This window comes from Gavialis gangeticus, unplaced genomic scaffold (genome assembly GCF_001723915.1).
Source record: "Gavialis gangeticus isolate Ggan-Ray unplaced genomic scaffold, GavGan_comp1, whole genome shotgun sequence".
Lineage (NCBI taxonomy): Eukaryota > Metazoa > Chordata > Crocodylia > Gavialidae > Gavialis > Gavialis gangeticus.
In genome coordinates, this window is record NW_017729030.1 from 43,296,490 (window position 1) to 43,316,932 (window position 20,443).

Below are 20,443 nucleotides of genomic sequence, written 5' to 3' on the forward strand. Positions count from 1 at the left end.
CTGCAGCGCCGGCCCCGACTGGTTGGGATCCGGCGGGCCCCCGACCCGCCCTGACACGGTTTGCTGTCCCCGCAGAGCCACCCGTGCCCGGAGCCGCGCGCGGCCGAGCCGCCAGCCCCCGGCCCGCCGTGATGAACGCGGACATGGACGGTAACGAGGCTTTCGCTGCTTTGTTTCCCCTTCCCCCTCGTGCCTGCGCCGTGCCGGGAGGACGTGCAGCTTTGTGGGGGCGGGGGGCCTGTCTAGCTGTGTGTGTTTTGGTTTCTTCCAGCTGTGGAGGCTGAAAACCAAGTGGAACTGGAAGAGAAAACCCGGCTTATCAACCAGGTCCTGGAGCTGCAGCACACTCTGGAAGGTGAGCAGCTCCTGGCTCCTCTTCCTGGTCTGTGGGATCCTTCCCCTCACTGCTCAGGAGCACAGTGCCAAGTGTGGCTTGTAGAGACTCTCCCTGGCTGAAGTCTGAGCTGAATAAACAAGTAGCGGGTTGTGCTGTTACATGATTGAAGGGCTCTGGAGAAAATGCTTCTGTGCTTGCTATTAGGATCTGGCCTCCTGGCTTCTTGCCCTGCATCCAAATTTTACTCAAAATGCTCAAGGTGGATTTGCTGCCTTGTTAATTTCCTTGCCATTAAGAGCTAGACTGGATTACTTTGTCCATGAGCCTGTGGGTGCTTGAAATTCTGCAGCCTCCCATAGCTGCTTCTGGAGTTGCTGAGCATGTGAATGGTTAATGGAATCATGTGCAATGAATGAGCGTAATAACGTAACCATGTCAGCAGGCAGGAGAAGGATGGTGACTTGCATGCAGTTAAGTGTACAGAGCAAGGAAGTTAGGAAACAAGCTTCTGGAAGGGGGGTGGGGTGTTAACACAGCTTCATTTAGAAAAAGGTTGGGTGATGTCCTTCAGGCAGTGCTATTTTACATGGTGCTGCCATGCAGTCCTGTTTGCCTACGGTAAAAACTCAAGTAATTTGAGTTAGATGCATCAAATGGCTCGGTTATTTTAAATAACCAGTATTTGTGTTTTTCTTTAGACCTGTCAGCACGAGTAGATGCTGTTAAGGAAGAAAACTTGAAACTGAAATCAGAAAATCAAGTTCTTGGACAGTATATAGAAAATCTTATGTCTGCATCTAGCGTTTTTCAGACAACTGACACAAAAAGCAAACGGAAGTAAGGGGTTTGTTCCCAAGTGGTGGCACTGTATTACAGCTGTTTTTTGTTTTAATTGGCATAGGCTACATGAGCTAAAATACCTTAGTGTGTGGCTTTCTTGGGTATATGAAGATTAACTGCAGTGATGAGCAGAATTAAGAACATTATCATAAACCGGAGACATGAGTTTGTGTATTAGACTTTGAACAATGTGCAGATGTAGTGTAGAGACTTTATAACTAGACTTGCATATTTATGTTTCAGAAATCAGCAATGAGCATGTCTTGTTAAAACTGGATTCAGTTAGTCAGGTGAAGCAAACCTGTCTGTCAGCTGCCTTGACAGTTTTAGGGTAGTGTTCTTGACTAGCAAAATAATGCACTGTTGTATAAAATGGTGTTGAAACCATATTCGAAATGAATTCTTAAACCTACTTTGCACCACCTTTACTTCATCTCAGAAAAAACAAGTTTTAGCAAACATTTTATGATGTTATCCATATCCCTCTTAGGGAGAACAAAAAGTATGGTGTGCGTATTTTTTGTTGGTTTGTTTTTATTTTAAACACAATAAGGTTCTCTGAATAAATAAAGACACAACCTTTACTTTGCAGGGTTTATGGTTCTGGTAGTTTACATAAGTTTTTGTTAGGCTGAAAACATTGAACCCAGTTAGTAAAATGCAACTTTTTTTGTTTTGTGAATGCTGCATTACTGTGATAAATCAAACTCTTTACAATGTGTAAGGTGGTTTCTGCACTTCAAACCAGTTTCTCCTCCCCAGTTCTCTGTATCCCAAAGAAGTGTCAAGGACTGCACCACCGTGTATGGTCTTTAAAAAGTTTATATTTGAGTTAAGTATTAAAGGATCATGAAAATACTTTGAATAGTAAGCTTAGTAGAAAAATCTGCTCACACTTTGAACAATAGTTTGTCTTACTCCTCTGGAAGAATTTGCACTGAGGAACTGAAGATCATACCTTTCTTCAGCTCCTGCTCTCGACCCATCCCCTGAAGTGCCAGATTTCTCTGTACTTCCTGCCTTCTAGCTGCTACTTCTGTTACGACACTGGGGCAGATTGCCAGAGCTAGAAGATAGTGGTACAGTCTCCAGCACTGGCTGGTGCCTGATCACTTTATTTTTACTGGCTTCTATGTCTCTATGGCAACTTCCAATTCCTGCCCTGGTGTACTTTCATGCTACTAGGAAGGGGTAGGAATTGGCATTTGTAACATGGTGGAGACCATTTATGGCAGTAGAAAATAGTGGATATTGGTCCTGTGTAGATAAGTTCTCAACTGTGGCTACAGCCAGAAATATTCTAGCTCCAACACTGTGTCCTTAAGCAAGCAACATAATATCCAATTCAGCTCCCATATTTAAGGTAGAACATACCAACTAATATTTGTAAAAACCCTTTGAAGACAAAGAGTACTATAGTTATATTATAGAAACACTTTCTGACTCGCCTCCCAATTTAATAAGTATCCAACTTTTAAGTCATCAGTTTGAAACTGCTTATTTTTCTAAAGCCCTATTTGGACTAAAATTGAACTGAAGCCAGAACTAAACTGTTTCTAGCAAACTAAGTAGTTAAAATGTATCAGCAGCGGTTTCTATGTACAGTTGTGTTAAATGGTTTGTTCCTAGAACTATAAGTCAGTGAATTAATGGCAAAAACATTTCCACTGTAGCTCAGTATTAAGAATGAAAACACAAAACTGCAAAAGTGGTAATACTACATATTATCAGTGTTGCGACTTGTATTTTTATTGATGTTACCTACACAGTCTTAGAGGTTTCTCTTGTTAAGCAGTAAAGGGCTTATTTGTGAAGGCTGCATTTTATCACTGCTGTAGTAAATTCTGTAAATTTAAGTGGGGAAAGAAAAAAACGAAGGAATTTTGATTGGGTGAGTGGATGTAATGGTGAAGAATTAAAACCACTCAAAAGTTTGAGATTCCTTGATAGCTAAAAACTAGACTTGAACAGCAGCACTGTAGTGACATGGAACTACTCATGAGCTAGACTTTTTTTTAAATGAGACAAGGCTCTAACCTTTCCCAAAAGTGTATTTAAAAGTTACTTTGGCACTTATTTATTGCAGCTCAGACGCATAGATTGCAGTAAGCAGGTTGTTCAATAGTAAAACATTTGTCTCTTGAGTCCTGTTCAGAATTAAGAAACAGTGTACTCTGACCCTATTACAAAAAACAGATAAATGTATAGTGGATAGGACCTAACCTGCCCAATTGTTTAGCTCATTTATAGGATTGAGTCGCATACACCTATAAGATAGGTATCATATACATTTAATTTATCCTCCTTTTACCTGTTCAGAACTTTGTAAACCCTCCCAAATACTGGTAGTAAGGAATTAATCTGGCTAATGGCCTACCTGTCCAATGTTTGGGTATAAAAAAAATACCCATGACATTCATTTGAGGTTTTTTTAAAAACAAAACAACTTTTAAGTTTTGCTCCTTTCACTTAAAAGCCATGTCAGTACATTACCAATTTGTATAGTAGAAGATATCCACCATTGCCAAATGGTAATGAGGCATTCTGTTGTTAGACTTGAGCTACTCTCCTAAAAAACATTAAAAAAAAAAATCAAGTAATCTCAAAACCATTTTTGTATTGTTAACCCTGATAGTGATATTTTAGCCATATGTATATAGTAGTAGTCATTTCAACCAGCTGTAAACATTTTGCATCTCACTGTGTGGCCTTTGTTTAATTTATGAACATTTTAAAATTGTTGTATTTCTGACTTTACACTAAATAAAAGCTTTTGATTGGTCTTATTTGGTTTATTTTGGCATCTTTAAAACATACTAAAACAGATCACCACTATATATTCCAAAGGCAGGGTGGGGAGATGAGGACACTTGAATAGTTCTACATAAATTAAGAGTATTACTGAAATAGTAGTTATGGATACCAAATGCTGAGATTCCCAGTTCTGAGAATTTTCTAGTACATTGTTTGGCTACATGTATCTTGGGCCCTGATTAGTTTAAAGTAAAATGTTTCATGTCCCTGACCTTGTATTTCTGTAAGCCTGTCTATCTGAATGAGAAGAGTCTTGGCAACACAACTCGTGTTCTTGCAACCCAGGCATCTCTGCGTGCATGAGTTTTGGGTAGGAGTACTCATGATTGTGCCTTGCACCAAAGAGGCTATAGTGGATCAATCTTGGAAAGGGTGATTAAATCTATTTGATGATTTAGAATTTCTGAAATGGCCTCTTGGGGCATTCCACCTGTTTTAAGTATTTCTCCATGAGAACTGGGTCTTCATAAAGTATCTGGATAAACTGGCTCAGTTGTGAGCTATCAAGAAGGCTTTTTGCATCAGGGAAGCTTACAATCCTGCAAAGAAAAGTAATACGCACTTTGATGTCCTAGGCCTTTGAACAAGACCCTTATTACTCTTTAGAGACTTGCAGATAATTTTGGAAACTCTCAACCATTTAACTTGCACATTTAATGGACCTTTTTAATGAAAGGCTTCTTTGCCATAGGTTCTTTAACTACAGGGCACTTCGAAGGAAGTGGTACAGCCTCCAACAGAACAGGTGTAATTCGCGTTGCTAAATGGTGTGCAGAAAAAGGAATTGCCATACTGAATTAGACCTTTGTGAACCCTGCTCTGTAGCATCCTTTATCAGAGCCAAATCTCTGAAGCTAGTGTTTCTGAGAGAGAAGAAGCAGGGAGACCGAACAGAGATTGGGTAGAGGGATATATGCTGCAACACTTCCTAGGAAGAGTGACCATTACACCTTCTCTAAAACCATCAGAAATTTAACCCTGATGCTCACGCTGTTCCTCTAAAGGCAACTGAAATTATACAAGTGATATTGGAGCCTTATGTGATAACGTTAGGAACCAGTGGTACTGCTTACATTTGAACCACCAATACAAGGAATACCAGCATCAGCCAGAATGTAGATATGTGCCTCAATGTAAAAAGGGTTCCAGTTGCACCATGTGAGGCAGAACAGGATCAGTTAAAAGCAGAAGTGTTTCTTGATAGCTCAGAGAACCAGCAGTTGCTACAGGGACTGTATGTCCACACCCAAGATTACTAGTCCCCCTATGCCAAGAAAGGAAAATGTGGAGACCTCCCTTATACCTTTACTATGCAACAATCCTTCAGTAAGAGTCCACAAAAGACTACTGAGCCCAGACTCCATTCTACTTATTAGATGTACAAACATAAAAATAGGTGCTAAAGTGCAATTCTATTCCACCCTGTTCAAGTCCCTAAATATCCATTAAAGCATCTCCTGTAACACACCCTCATCTTGCCTTTAAGACTGAGGCAGTGAAGAAGAAGACCACCCACCCACCTTTTTTGCATTACCTGGGTTTTTTTTTGGTTTTTTTTGCCTTTTTTTTTTAGGTGGAATAGAATCTGGCCCTTGGGTACCCTCCAACCTACATCTTTTCCAATGACAATCTCAATCAGAAAATCCAAAACTCTATCCCAACAACTTCAAAGCACTTAAACCCAAGTGCTTCGAGAAGGCCATTGCTGATGGAGCCTCCTGATGAGTGCCTGCAAGATACTCTGTCTGGAATGAACTTGGGATCCAAAAATACTAGCAGTTTAAACAGTACCAGCAGGGAATCTTTGTACTCAAAAATCTGATTTGATTAAGGCTTTTTGCTTGTAGATTTTCCCTTTTCATTTCCTTCATGCCACATTTTATGGGAAATCTTTGGTTTCTTTGTGCAACGATTAGAGGTGTTTTCCACTTGTTTTTATCATGTAGAAAGATACCTATTAATATTTTCCATCCATGTTTGCTGCCAGTGGCTCCAAAGCAGCAAGATGTTACAAGTAAGTTTTGATTTTAGAGTATAGGGCTAATACAGTTTCTCTTGCAGTATGCTGTTTATTTAGATCATATTATGCAAATTAATGTCCAGTTACTTATGACTGTAAAAAACTGAACCTATCAAAAAAATCTTATTTGTAATAAATTTCATGTTAAGCAGAAATTATTAAATATCTTATGTAAGTGGCAATGTACACTTAGCAAATATTTTGTAAACAGAGGTCAGGCCATTCTGGCTTGGAACATGAAAACTATAAAAGTCTGAAAATGTCACCTCTACACTACTACCTTCTGTAGATTTGACATTTTTGCATTTAAAGATAAAGACATGCCACACTTATTCAGTTGTTCTATGTATGCTCTATTTTAAAAGCACCCCTTTAAAATAAATTACTGTAACAAATGTCTACAATGAATGTGACCAAAACATAACACCAACTAAAAGACAGATCTTTTACAATAAAATGTTTCTAGCACTAAACAGTTATCATACAAAAACAACTTTATTGCAGTTAGGTTCTGCACAGAAAAAGTTTGCCTGGCCATTTTTTAGAGCTATGAACTGCCAGTGATGCTACATCTCTGTTACTGTCCCATTCTAGCTGAAGTGTAAGCAGCCAATTTGTGTTAGAGCTGCAAAAATATTACAGTTTACTATGTGTTTTTAAAAAACGTTTACAGCCAAAATTACCTCCAACCACTATTAAACTAATTTCTAAGAATATTCATCTTTTAAATCAGATAGTCACCTGGCAAATTTACTTTTATTCTAAATTCAACATACCAGCTAACTCTTCACATACAGCATTTCTCCTTAAAGAGAATTAAGGAAAGGTTGAAAAGATTAAAGAGGCTGGAGAATGAAAGGAGGCGGCTAAGTAGTGATGAGTCCAATTTCCCCCCCAGATCTCAGCAAACTGCACGCTGTCAGGCACACCGAAGTGGCATACCAAACATTTTTTTATAATCAAGAGCTAAAAATACTAGTTGGATATAACTCAGTCCTTCCGTACTCTTCTTTTGCGTACTGATTTTGTTGGACCATCGCCAGACCCTGTACTTTCATCAGCTTCTTTCATCTGAAATAAAGATTTTAGTATATTATCATCAAAACCGCAAAGCAAAATGTAATTACAGCAACATGTAATGATTTTTTTTAATCAATCCTATCATCTGTAATGCTAAGTAAACTTTCCAGAATGTAATCTAATGATAGAGCCCTTTTTTACCACCCTTATGTTTATCATTTCCTCTGCATAGAATGTAAAAATGATGTGCCACTGATTTTGTATCCTCAAAAAGATTCCCTTAATTTTCTAACCCAATTTACTTAGTATCTAAAAACAATTACTTCATTTCATGAATGCAATGACTTTAAGCAACAGTCTGAACTCACACTCCATTCCCACAGTTACCTTAAAGGTTTTAGGTATGACTTGTTTCGCACTGAGAATAAGGAGCAGCAGAGTGGAAACCAGATACCTGATTTAGCATCTTACGTGTAAATACATAGCTACTAGATAAGAAATTTTTCCAACAGGAATTTCAGTTTGGGCCAACAGCATACCCACTTTCCTGTAACACCCAGTGCAAGCATAATGGCTTTAATTTAGTGCTATGATCTGAGAATTGTCTTGATAACATAAACCTTTTTCATGCAGCAAGTAGGTAAGCTAGATATGCATAGAAGCTTTTTATTGATTATGGATGAATAAATAATACTTTAAGAAAAACTGGCTAGTCACCAGATAACTTTGCACATCAGAGAGAAAAAGGTTAATGGCAGGTGCTGAACTGAAGTCAGATCTGACAATGCTGTTTTGGAGTAAGAAAAGTCTCTGGTCTCCAGCTGCCCCTAAGTTGGTTACCATGACAGAATCAAAGGTGCAGCATACTTGGAAACATTAAAATAAAAGCTATATTACAACATCCAACCTGGGTGTACAGAGTAGTTAAGTTACCTCATCAGCCAAATATGATTTCTGGAATTAGTTCTTTTTTTTAAAAAAAGCCAGATGTCTCAGCACATCATTTGCTGAAGCTTCTGTTGGACACAATGATAGAAGCTAGAACAATAGATTTTGGGGTTTTTTTGCAACCCTACATAATTCTAATAACTGAAGTACTAACATTTAAAACAGAATTTATACGAATTCCTACACTTTCCTAGTTTTATTGATAAATAGACAAAAAAGAAAGACGTGGTCATTATATCGCATGGAACAAATTTCTGTGTTATGCCATTGCGCTTATTTGCGAACCTTATTCCCCGTTTTGTAAACTCACCTCATCCTCTGACCCAGATTTATTTGACTTATCACCTTCTTCCTGGCTTCCTTCTGCAACTTCATTCTCTTCTTCCTCATCTTTATCTTCACCCTCACCTTCTAGCGAAAAAAGTAAAAAGTTGACAAACTGGTCTAGATTAAAATTATAGTTAAATGTTAAAAGAGAAAGCAAACTATACTGGTGAAGCAAAATAAAAACAAAAAAAAATCCTATTTCAATTTTAAGCATTTACAACTCTTGAAGCAAAAATAAATCCATAGTAGTAAAAATAGATTTCTTAACTGGTATAAGAACAATTGTCAAATTCTAATACTTTTGACAACTTCAAAACTAGTTTCTCCTCACACCAGCAAGTCATGTTTTCAGACAGCCAAGCAACACTATGTACAACATTTAACCACTGAGACAAAAAATGGAAGGACTATCCTTAAAAAGTCCTTGTTTTTTTAAGGAATCTTAATAACAATTTGATCCAAAGCAAAAGACATTAATCAAGAAACAGATATGGCATTAACAAAAGCCTCCCCCAAAAAAATGTGAAATTGAGCAAGTGTGAGAGAGTAAGAGAGTTCCAGGAAATACTCTGCATCAAAAAGCAATGAGGAAAAATAACTATGGGGAAAAAGATACAGACAACTGAGATGGAATTATACATCACGGCTATCTTCAGTTAGATCAGGAAAAGGACAATAATGACAACTGACTAGAGATCAACCCCAAACAGTATGTAACACTATCCCTGGTGGATTGTACTTACTTCTACATCCACCCCCACAGGACTCCAGAGAGGTTGGTGGATTTTTTTCTTCTTTTGCTTTAACAACCTGCCATATCAATGAAGCTAACTAAACCTAATATAACCCAAGTAAACAGAAGATAAAATTCACCGAATCTGAAGCCTGTTTAGAGATTTATGTCAAATGAATTGGTTATCCTATTCTAGTTCCTAATGACACACGCACAAGGAAAAAAATGCTATTTAGCACTTATTGGCAGTCTCATAGATGGGGAGAAAACTGGCCACAAATGCTTAGCCATCTTACCCACTTCCATAATGGTCTAAGGTAGAAAATTTGGGCACACAGTTTACATCCAGTTCAGCTCCACTAGTGTACAACCTGTACTGTAAGCAGGACTTAGACATTTTTATTCAGAGAAGTTGAACACAGTGCTAGAGATGCTCTGATCCTGTCTGCACTATGGTTGTCACACCATTGCAACCAAAACTAGAGACATCCATCTCATTATAAAACATCACAGCTTCTACATTTCCTGGTACAGGTGTAGACTTAAAAATATTTACTCCAAAACTGGATAAATGATGGCAAGATAGTGCATCAGAAGTTCACAACACTGCTGCTCACATTTTATCAAGAGGATGGTTAATTTTTAGGTGCTGTGAATTGAGTGCCTTTTAGAAGCACCAGCTTAACTTAAAAAGGTAAAGCTAAACACTAAAAGCAGCTAATACTTGATTTCCATATTCAAACATAATCTAATAACCTGTGATTGTGTTTTAAATTGTACATGGACCTCACCCTTCCTGGTGAGTCTCTTCTTTTTTCCAAGATCTCTCTTTAGGGCAGTGGTTTTCAACCTTTTTAGATGCAAGGCACCCCTGTAAAGCTTTCCAGTATTTAGTAGCACATGCCATGTAATAAACTAATATGAAAATATTATGCATATTATAAATGTGATAATTCTATTAATATGTTAGCAATGTTACAGCTCTGGGGCTGTAAGGACAGAGCATGTGGAGAGACGAGGGGGCAAAAAAAGAAGCGGGAGGGCCAGGAGTGGAAAAGGAGGCAGGTCAAGGGTGCTGCAGCATGGTTCCCTGCCACTGCCATGGCCAGAGAGAACCACTCTCCTGCAGAGCCAGATCAGGATGCAGCTGTGACAGAAGCATGTGTGCTTGCTGCAGCCTTTCCCCATCTGACCCTGTGTGCTGTCTGCCAGAAAGGAGACATGGAGGCAGCAGAAATGTGTGCCTTCCTGCAGCTCTGTTGCGGCCCTTCTCAGTGTGGCTCCAGTGTGCCTCCTGAAAACCAAGACACATGGGGTAGTTTCACCCTGCAAATCGTGGCAGCCTGGAGGTACATGCTGCTGCCACCAGACAGAACTGCTTCACATGCCACTGTTTTCTAAGGCACGTGGGAGCCAAACTAAGAAATGGCTACAGCAGAAGGAGCACATTACATTATGTAGGCAGGCACACCTTTCTGCTGCAGCTGCTTCTCAGTTGGATTCCAACATGCTTCCTGAAAACAGAGACACACAAGGCAGTTTCACTCTACAACAGGAACTGCTCTGGCATCATAGCACTCCTGGCAGTTCCTTGCAGCACCGTGGTTGAAAACCACTGCTCTAGGGAACTGATCCAGGGGGAAAGGACAAATGAAGGGAAGCTGTGGGAAAGTCAAGAACAGAACAAGCCATCCTCATCCAGAAACTCCACAGAAACTTTAATATTTAAAAAGAACATATTGCTTAGAGTAGGGGCATCAAACTCATCTCACCCCAAAGGTCAGACAAATGGCCCAGGACTAGCCCGTGGGCTGGACTGGGCCTATGGACCAGCCCCACATGCTAGAGCCAGTACGTCTTGGCACAGGTGCCGCATGCCATGTGTCCCCCAAAGCAGCCATTTCAGAACCACGCTGCATGCAGTGTCCACTTCAGTGCAGGTCTGCTCCATAGTGGATCTAGCATGCACCCTGGAGAACCTGGTGAGGGCACTGCATGCATTATGGTGCCCACACTGACTGCTCTGCAGCTGTGCTGCCCATGCCAGCCATTCTAGCACTGTACCAGCCACTCTGACCTAGAGTGGATGTGTGGTCCTGGAGTGGCTGGAGCAGGCACCATGTGTGGTAGTCCTGGAGCCTTGCATGCACCTGCTTGTAGTGTAACTCTGAGACCTATGGGCAGCACCAGGAGCCAGATGATAGGGCTCCATGGACTGTATCTTTGACACCCTGCCTCAGAGATTATCCTGTCAGCAGCCCCCTCTTCTTTAAACTGAGGAGATCTACCATAAGTGTTTCTGTTGTTTGCGATTATATACTGTATGAACAGACAGGAATTCTCAAGTAGGCAGATTCCCAAGCAATTTAGTACTTCATAGGTCCAAACAACACCTTAAATTGTCCAGAAACAGACAGAAAATGGTACCAGAGGGAATCACAACCTAGATCAAGATCTGAAGTAGAGGACTACTGCTAAATATTTGTACCATGGCTGCAGATTCTGTGGGGCTGAAGAATCCAATAGGAAACTTTCATGTACAACTATAGAAAGCTGTTGTCCATCACCCTGAATTCTTAATATGAACAAGAAGGAGAAGGAGCAGGAGAAGAAAGAAAAGTCCATTCAAGTCCTGGCTCAGGACACTCCCCTTTCCAATACCTGAGGGAGCATCCTTCCGTCCCATCTTCTTTTTCTCTTTTATAAGCTCACGCTTCTTCTCCTCCACTTGTCTTCTCTCTGTAGGAACAAGAGAATCAGCAAAAAGCAGGTATGTGCTCCGTGCTTTCAGGAATGAAGAGGCAAAAGGAGGTGAAAAGATGACATTTTCCTTATGTATGAAAGGCAGCTGATAGCTTTTTGCCTCCTGCTTCCTGGCAAGTGAAAATATAGCCATTCCATTAAAAGATGATGATGATGATGATGATGATGATATGGAAAAGAAGAGATGTCTGACAAAGAAAAAATATTGCTTTTTCTTCTTAGAACTATAGTAGTTATCTTAAGACCTTTGAATATACTTAAAATTAGCTAGAAATTAAAAAACAACTTGATCATGTGTTTAATTACTACAAAACGTAAGACTTACTATTGGGTCTAATGAGTCTTTTTCCCTAGTGTAATAGTAACAAATAAAAATGGCCATTTTAAGCTACAAAAGGCTTACATGAATTACAAAAGAAACTGCAATTCAAGTAGTTTTCCTTTGCATTTTGCTCCACATGTACAGATTTTCATTCTAAAACAGAGTTTGGTATTACTACCCACCTTCTAAAGAAACATTCTCTTTTTCCAAATATTTCACTACTAGTGAATGCCATCACAATAAAGCTATAAAAATTAAATGGCATTCTCTCCCTAAAAACCCAAGTAGTACAGCATATTTCAATGAATAAGGATAAATGCAGATTTGAGCACTAGAGGCATTTGTACATGTTTGTGCCACAGCACCAGTCACTTTTAAAAGCACCTGGTGCTGCGGTGCATGCATGTGTATAAATGGCACAAAGGTGTTTTAGCTCAAAAGAACACCACCACTATTTCCTCAGCACTGACAAATTTTGCTGTTTATACAAATATATGCAACGCAGCACCAGGTGCATCAGCTTGCATCAGATCTCCAGCATGTCGGAGCAGGCAAATGTATGTGTATAAATGCCCTAGGAACATTCTCCACAAAAGTAATCTCCCTCCTGCTAAAAGGAAAACATTGCATTTAAAAAGTGAAAAAAATCCTAATAGTTTAATAGATTGTATTTATTTTTACATATTGAAATTGTAATCTAAGGATTATGTTTACTGTGCTTTACCTTTAAGTGAAATTTTAGTTAGTTACAGACCCTGGGCTCAAGTTGAGCTCCTGGAAGATTACTTGGGACACCAAACATTTCTATAACCTGCAGGTTCAGTTTGCCATTCTCCTAAGATTATGGTGAGCATTCAACTCACCCTTCTTACTCTAGTTTTAGGCAAAGCTGTGTGGATTGAATATGAACTATACAAATGTACTCTGCAATCTTATTTTTGCTTAAATTCCTGATGGTATATTGACAGGGCATGCTAGTGGGCAGAATTACAATTCTATCACCTTCCAGTGGTGAGAGGGCAAGAGAGAAAAATTAAAAGCAAAAGAAAGGAAGGAAATGAGCAAAAATTTGAAGAGAAGAACAAGGGCGGGAGGGAACACTATAGTGAAAGATAAGCATGCGTTAAAAGCCAGATTGAGGGAAAAGCCAGAAGAGGAAAGACAGGGGAAAAAAAGGAACAACAATAAGATATACACATTTCTTAGAAATTTAAAAACTGGCAAATACCCAAAAAGGCTAAAGTGCCAGTGGCCAAAGGGATACCATGGTGGTGGGCTTCCTGCAGAACTTGTACCAGGAGGGATCCAATGCACGTGAGTATTAAACCAGATGAACAGAGATCCTGAAATTGAGAAAATCCCAGACCACCTGTCAAACTGCAATGAGAGAGGCCTTGGAAGTTACTCAAACTCCAATAAGGAATGTTAAAAGGAAATGCACAGTGGGCAAGTCAGGGTGGTTTTTAATTTTAATGTGAGGACTAGGAATAAACTAGACCAAAATAAGAGAAAGCCCATAACGACTCACATGCCAAAGAGGCTAGATGCACAATCTGATGCTTATATCAACAGTACAGATGCAAAAAGGCAGTTAGTGCCTGGATCCAGTTATCTGAAATGTGACTCAGAGTTTGAAAACAAAGTGCTGAAACACACTGTATCAAAGCACTGCTTGTTGGAAGGAACAGCACTAGAGCATCTAAAGCCAAACAATTACCAGCCCAGGATCCAAAGACTGAAGGCACCAAATTCAGAGGTGGACAATAGAAAGGCCACTTGACACCAGGATCAAGAGATACAGATGCTGAAGTAGATGCATTGACAATCACCTGCCTCTCAACTGTTCCTTCCTCATCAAGAATAAAGAAGAATGACTATGTTCAAGCTTCAGAAGACTCAGTTTTCCATAAGTTGATGCAGCAGCCAACACAGTACTCTATGCATGGAAATTCCCTTCTCACCTACAACTTCAGTGCTACCCAGAGGTCAAGAAAGTTCAGGATGGCTTAAAAGTACCTTCCATATTGGATCAAAAGAATGTTCTGAGTCAAGGAAATCCAAAGCATCAAGGCCTGGTGAACTACTAGTATCTGATTTGGCAGAATGAGACCAGGATCTCTGTAGGCCAGGGGTTGGCAACATTTATGGACAGTGGACCAACACTTGCAACCTAGCCACCACTGTGGTCTGCTGATCCTCTTCTGCTGTCCCTACACTCTAGCTCTCTCAAGCCCCATCCCACATTCTCCACTTACCATGTCACAAATTTCCATGACCAGTGGCCCTGCTGAACAAATCTGGTAGCAAAGTAAGGTTGGGATGAGTAGGTAAAGCTGGGGCTCCAGTAATATGAAGCAAGGCACAATACACTGGGATCAATGGTGGGTGGGTAGCAGTACACTGGTGCTGCAGGCTGTGGCCACAGGCCAAATCTTAACTCTTTCATTCCACAGTCCAGAAATTGCAAACTCCTGCACATAGACCAATAGGAGCCAACCTTTGTGACAAATTAACCCCAAGCCCTCTCCAAATAACACTCTGATCCTTTCCCCCTGTTTGATCTGCCGCTTGGCCTTCTGCTTCCCAATCTGAGACACCATACATAGAGGTGGTCTATGCCACTTGTGGTACATGTGGTACTGAAGGTTGGCTGTCCCCTCTGTAGGGTATTCAGTCTTATAGCATGACACCTTGATAGCTTCTGTTAAAAAGTAAACATCTCGATTCATCACATACGACTAGAGAACGTCTTGTAAATGGCATCTTGCAAAGATACTTCTCACCATGGAAGTGCCAACATTTGGGAAATAAAGTGCTATTACAGAATTATAGTTCACAGTCACATACTTGGTTTTGGACAACTTAGACCTGTTACAGTCTAAGCACAGTTCAGTCATATTTTAACAGAGTAGAACGAACAGAAAGTTTAGTATTATCCATAACTCATTATAAAAAACAAGCAACTATGTTAGAAGCATGAAACTGTCCTCTGAACAAAAAGGCAACTAACAAGAGATTGTAAGATACTGCTGATTTTCTGTTTTTTATTTGTTAGTCTAAACGAAGTGTGACAAGTGAAGCTGTTCTCCCCTTTCTAAGAGAGGTACGAGGAAAGGAAATAGGAAGGGAACAGGAGAAGGCTTGAGGGTATAAGCAAGGTGTACATGTAACCCTACCAGACACTGATATTCAAAAAGTTCCAAGCACATATATATGGTGAAGTGCAAACAAGCAACTCTTAAAAGAACTATTTAAATAAATACAACACCGGTGTTTCTTCAACCCTTACTCCATATTAGTTGGTAACAACTAGTGGTATTATTAAACTACAGTTTACAGCTCTTTGCATTTTGAAAAGTCTATAACCAGCTTGTTTTTTCATCTTACCCTCTTCAACAATATCATCTTCATTTTGCTTTTCTTCTTCTAATTCTGCTTCATCTTCTAATTCTTCTCCTCCTTGTTCTAGTTCTCCCTTTGTAATTGGCTTAGATATATCTGTTTTTTTGTAGTCAATATCTTCATCTACTTTCTGCAACAGATTAACCACAATTTAAACTTTTAAACTTAACTTTTAAGCTTGCTTTCTAATGGGAGCTATTTTAAAGGCTTATTAAAGTCTGAGTATTATCTAAAATGAGACAAATTCACTTATTCATTTATTCCAGTGATTTTTAAATTTTTCAATATAACTAAAACTAGGGTGCATGAAGCTGAGCAAATTACTATCACTATACTGCAAAATGAAAAGGGTGAAATAATATAATTTTCTTTTTTACCTTGGCTGGCCAGCAGAACAATACACCCAGACCTACAGGCAGTGCTAAGGTCAAGATGTACAGAACCCAAAGCCATGGATGGTCTTCTGCAGCAGTCATCAACTGACTAAACATGCCAGGCTGCATAAACAATCCAACAACAAAGTGACTTAGAAAAATCCAGTAAGTTACATAAATGCTAAGCACTATACATATATGTTTTTCATTTCACAGGCAGAAAGCTTCTTTTGGGAAGTTGGTTTCTTTCAACAGCCAGATTTGCTAATCTGAACAGCGATAATAATACATTTTTTTTAAAACACTGTGGGACATTTTTGGCAAACTTGTAAAACCAGGTATCTCTATATGTAACAAAGAGCGGGCACTCAGACAAGCCAGAAAACAGGGTCACAATAAGGATCAAAACTGGGACCTCAGACACTGAAGGCAGTAAACCCCTGTATTTTGAAATGCAGAACTCATCAAAATAAGCGAGGATATATAGATGCTGAGTTCAGACACTAGAGGGAGTCCTGCTCACATATGCTAGGCCAGTATCATCATAGCATTCTGGGACACAAGCAGAAGATTTCTGCATTAAGGACTTCTTGTAGGCAGTGTAAACAGTAGGTTCATGCACACATGTGAACAGGAGAGCAAACATGGCTCCAAGAACTGAAGCGCACAGTTTTGAGAGTTTAGAACAGCTAAGGTCCTTAGAATTACTTGAGACTGCATCAGTTTTCCTTGGCTGTTTACCCTGTCTTAAAAGCACTGTATAATTAACGAATAAACATGACATCCACTCCCTGATCCAAAAGATTCTACGTTTTCTTGCCAAATAATATTACGAATTCTGGGTGAAATCTTGACTTCACTGAAATACTGTGCTTACTCACATACCAAATGCACCTTTCCCCCCAGATTAGCCTTCCAAAATTGCACCGTATGTCTTAAACAGAGAAGCTGGTTTTGTGTCCAAAATGGAAGTATGGAGATGCTATAAGACCTGCACACCCTCCTTGACTCCTGCTATACCCAAAGTTTAAAACCAGATGCCCGGTAGCAGTAGTGGTATCAGCTTTGTGGCTGAGCAGCTACGAGCTGCTGACAATTCAGCTCTAAAAGGGTTAAAAAACTGCAGCTTGTTGTTTGTTTGTTTTTTGCTTATGCAAGAAAGGGAAGGTGAGTGAGGTGAAGATTAGGCTCTGTCTGTGCTGTATACAGTTTTAACTCTGGGCATTTTTTCCTTCATTCTGCCTTCCCAAAAAAACAAGGTACATGTCCTATTTGGGGCATGTGGCATTAGAGAAAATAAGGGGCCTTTGTTATTGACTTTAGCAAGATCCAAATTCCCTTACTAGATATTTACAATTTAATAGCATGTGGATTTAGAAAAAGCTAGACCAAAAAGATTTGGCATGTTACTTGAAAGCATTAACTATTTGGAATAACATGTAATCAACTCAACACATAGTTAACATTAATAGAAAATTATTTCAACACCACTTCCTCCCCCACCCACTTATTTGACTAAAATGTGTATGGTAAATACTATACCTCATTAGCACTAGCAACTAATTTCTTCATGCCCCAACCATCTGCAGCCCAATGGTCTGCCACTTCTTTTTCTGAACAAATGATAAAATTATCAAAGTATATATCAGAGGTCATAGACCATAGCTCTAACCCAACTGCACTGACAGCAGTCATCTCAAATGGATGAAGGTCCTCAAAATAATCTGGGTTAGGAATTTTTCGAGGGCTCCAGATTCCCTAGAGAAAAAAAAAAGCATACATAAATGCACATATCTGTTCTTAGAACCCTTCACTCAGCTCTTCGTGATTATGCAAAAGACTACTACCCCAAGAAGTACAAATCACAAAAGTGAATTTGACTGAAAATCTTGAGATAGAACAAACACAACAGGCTTTATCTGAAAAAAAAAACAAAAATAGTCAAACATTTACATGAAGGGATACAGTGCATAAAGGACAATCCTCCAAAGTGATCTCTACAGTGAAACCAGATACTAGTTAAAAAACTAGCTAAGAATGTATCCCTCCATCTATGGATATTATTCTGCAGGATTATCACTGACACCTGCAAAGTAATGGGCCCTAGAAATTACCGTAAAGAAAAACAAATACATAAATATGATTACTATAAAAATAATTTGTCAATAACAGATAATTAATAAATAATAAGATCCAGCAAGAAGACAGCATAAAACAAGACTGGTGACTAGAAGCAACAAGAAAGATATTTGATAAATACATGTTACACACAAACAATCATGTTACATACACAAAACACATGGGAAGATGCTTCCCATAAAAATCTACCCAGCAATCTTAACAATTCAATAGTTTGTAGCACTTCCCCAAAACTACAAATTCTTTTCTAACAAATTAGCATATTTGTTTCTTTTTTCAGACTTCCCCAATTAGCAACACTTCAATCAAGAAGTTGAAAGAGTTTCTCCAACCTCTGTTGGCTGTTCTATCATGGTACAGCTCCAGTTCGGAGACTAGTCAGGAGTTGCTACAAAAACATGAATCTTGTTTAGTTTGTTTTCTGAATAATGTTTGTTTCAGAGTTGGTAGGGTCAGAAGGGACCTAAGCAGATCATCAAGTCTGACCCCCTGCTATGGCAGGAAAGAGTACTGGGGTCAAATGACCCCAGCAAGGTGTTCACCTAGCCTCCTCTTAAAGATCCCCAGGGTAGGAGCAGCACCACTTCTCTTGGAAGTTGGTTCCATATCCTAGCCACCCTGACAGTGAAGTAGCGCCTCCTGATATCTAGCCTGAATCTACCCTCTGCCAGCTTGTGACCATTATTTCTAGTCACTCCTGGTAGCGCTCGAGGGAACAGGGACTCCCCCAATGCCTGCTGGTCCCCCTGACTAGTTTGTAAACGGCCACTAGATCCCCACTCAGCCTTCTCTTGTGGAGGCTGAACAGGTTATAATAATGTAATAATGGAATTGATGGGAAAGGGGAAGAGGAAAATTGTATGAACAGCTATTATTTCATGGTATTCTGAATTTGGTCTTGCCATACAGCCTGGGAATGGTAAACAGTTACCCATTACAATGGCTGGGTATCTAAATAAATAAATACATAAAAGAAAAGACTCAGTCTCCATCACTTGGCAACATTCAGTGTCTTGAGTAAAATGTGGTTCACTCAAATCATCTACAAGTATTGTAATGCTGTTTCTCATTATTGGGCTACATAGCAGCTTGCTCTCATTTATTGTTCTTCCGCATTAAGGCAGAACTACTTTAGATCAGAGTGTGTCTTGGAACGACCAAATGGATTCCATATGCCATGAAACTGATTAATTGGTTGATAAAAAGGTTATTACTTGCGCAAATTCTCAGGTTTGATTTTCTCCAAAAGTAAAGATTACAATTAGATCAGTGGTTCTCAACCTTTTTTGTCTCAGGACCCATTTGTAAACATCGATGGCCAGTCCCAACCCAGCGCCCCTCACCCCCGACCCGCTGCCCCTGCCCCTAGAGCCCTAGTGTATGGGACAGGGAATAGGTGTGTGAGGTATGCGGACCCCCACCCCCCTCCACAAAAAGCCGCTTGCAGGTTGGAACTCTGACAGCTTGAAACGGAAAAGCCATGATTTCCCACATTTTTCTCCTTTAAAAAGGAGAATCCATTTTTAAAATTTGTTGATTCATTTGTAAAGTTTGCTCACAACCCTTTCATATATTTTTGCAACCCACTTTTGGGTCATGACCCACAGGTTGTGAGGGGCGTAGCCAGAGCCTGGGCTGAGTCAGCACAATGAGTGGCGAACAGGGTCCTGTATGGAGAGGGGAGGGGGTTTAAACCCCACTCCCCTCCACCTCAGCATGCTGACCTGGGCTGGCATCTGGCCATGCCCTCTGCTCTCCACTCAAGCAGAGAATGAGGAAAAGCCCATCAGGGGCTGCTCCACCCCTTCCTCCCCTTCACATGCCAGCCCAGCCTAGGGTTTGGCCAAGCCCCCACCCCTCCCCCCATCCCCAGTCAAGCAGGGAGATGGGGTAAAGCCTGTCGGGGCGGCACTGCCCCCACCAGGCAGACTACTGCTGGGGTATCATGTGGGTTGGAGAGTGGTTTAAACCCTCCTTTCCCCTCTGCATGCCAGCCTGCACCAGGGTCTGCCCCCGCCCCCCACCATTTCATAGAATCATAGAAGTAGGGTCGGAAGGGACCTTGTAGATCTTCAAAGTCCGACCCCCTGCCTGGGCAGGAGAAAAAAACTGGGCTCAAATGATCCCAGCTAGGTAAGCACCAAGCCTCCTCTTAAAGACCCCCCAGGGTAGAAGCCAGCACCACTTCCCTTGGAAGTTGGTTTCAGATCCTAGCCGCCCTAACTGTGAAGTAGTTCTTACGAACGTCTAATCTAAACCTACTCTCCAACAACTCATGGCCATTATTCCTTGTTATGCCGGGGGTGCTGGGGGAAACAAGGTCTCTCCCAAACACTTCTGGTCCCCCCCTAGTGAATTTATAGGCAGTCACCAGGTCCCCGCTCAGCCTTCTCTTGTGAAGGCT

General features: G+C 40.2%; 2 protein-coding genes across 6 annotated transcripts in view; one reads left to right on the plus strand and one right to left on the minus strand.

Moving 5' to 3' along the window:
• SCOC (short coiled-coil protein) overlaps window positions 1-3,960 on the plus strand; it is a 21,949-nt gene extending 17,989 nt beyond the window's left edge. The window contains exons 2-4 of the mRNA XM_019522111.1: window positions 76-150; window positions 272-355; window positions 1,036-3,960. Coding sequence (XP_019377656.1) covers window positions 76-150; window positions 272-355; window positions 1,036-1,178 — 302 coding nt within the window. The 3' untranslated portion in view covers window positions 1,179-3,960. The remainder of the gene's footprint in view (window positions 1-75; window positions 151-271; window positions 356-1,035) is intronic.
• A 2,086-nt stretch (window positions 3,961-6,046) lies between these two features.
• CLGN (calmegin) overlaps window positions 6,047-20,443 on the minus strand; it is an 85,283-nt gene continuing 70,886 nt past the window's right edge. For 3 of the 5 annotated variants that reach the window (XM_019522114.1, XM_019522112.1, XM_019522117.1), the window contains exons 11-16: window positions 17,443-17,658; window positions 15,904-16,023; window positions 15,512-15,656; window positions 11,701-11,778; window positions 8,290-8,390; window positions 6,047-7,082 (exon numbers count right to left, since the gene is read on the minus strand). In XM_019522114.1, coding sequence (XP_019377659.1) covers window positions 7,002-7,082; window positions 8,290-8,390; window positions 11,701-11,778; window positions 15,512-15,656; window positions 15,904-16,023; window positions 17,443-17,658 — 741 coding nt within the window. In that variant the 3' untranslated portion in view covers window positions 6,047-7,001. Of the gene's footprint in view, window positions 7,083-8,289; window positions 8,392-11,681; window positions 11,779-15,511; window positions 15,657-15,903; window positions 16,024-17,442; window positions 17,659-20,443 lie in introns of all 5 variants that reach the window. The other 2 variants (XM_019522115.1, XM_019522116.1) reach the window with 2 other exon arrangements.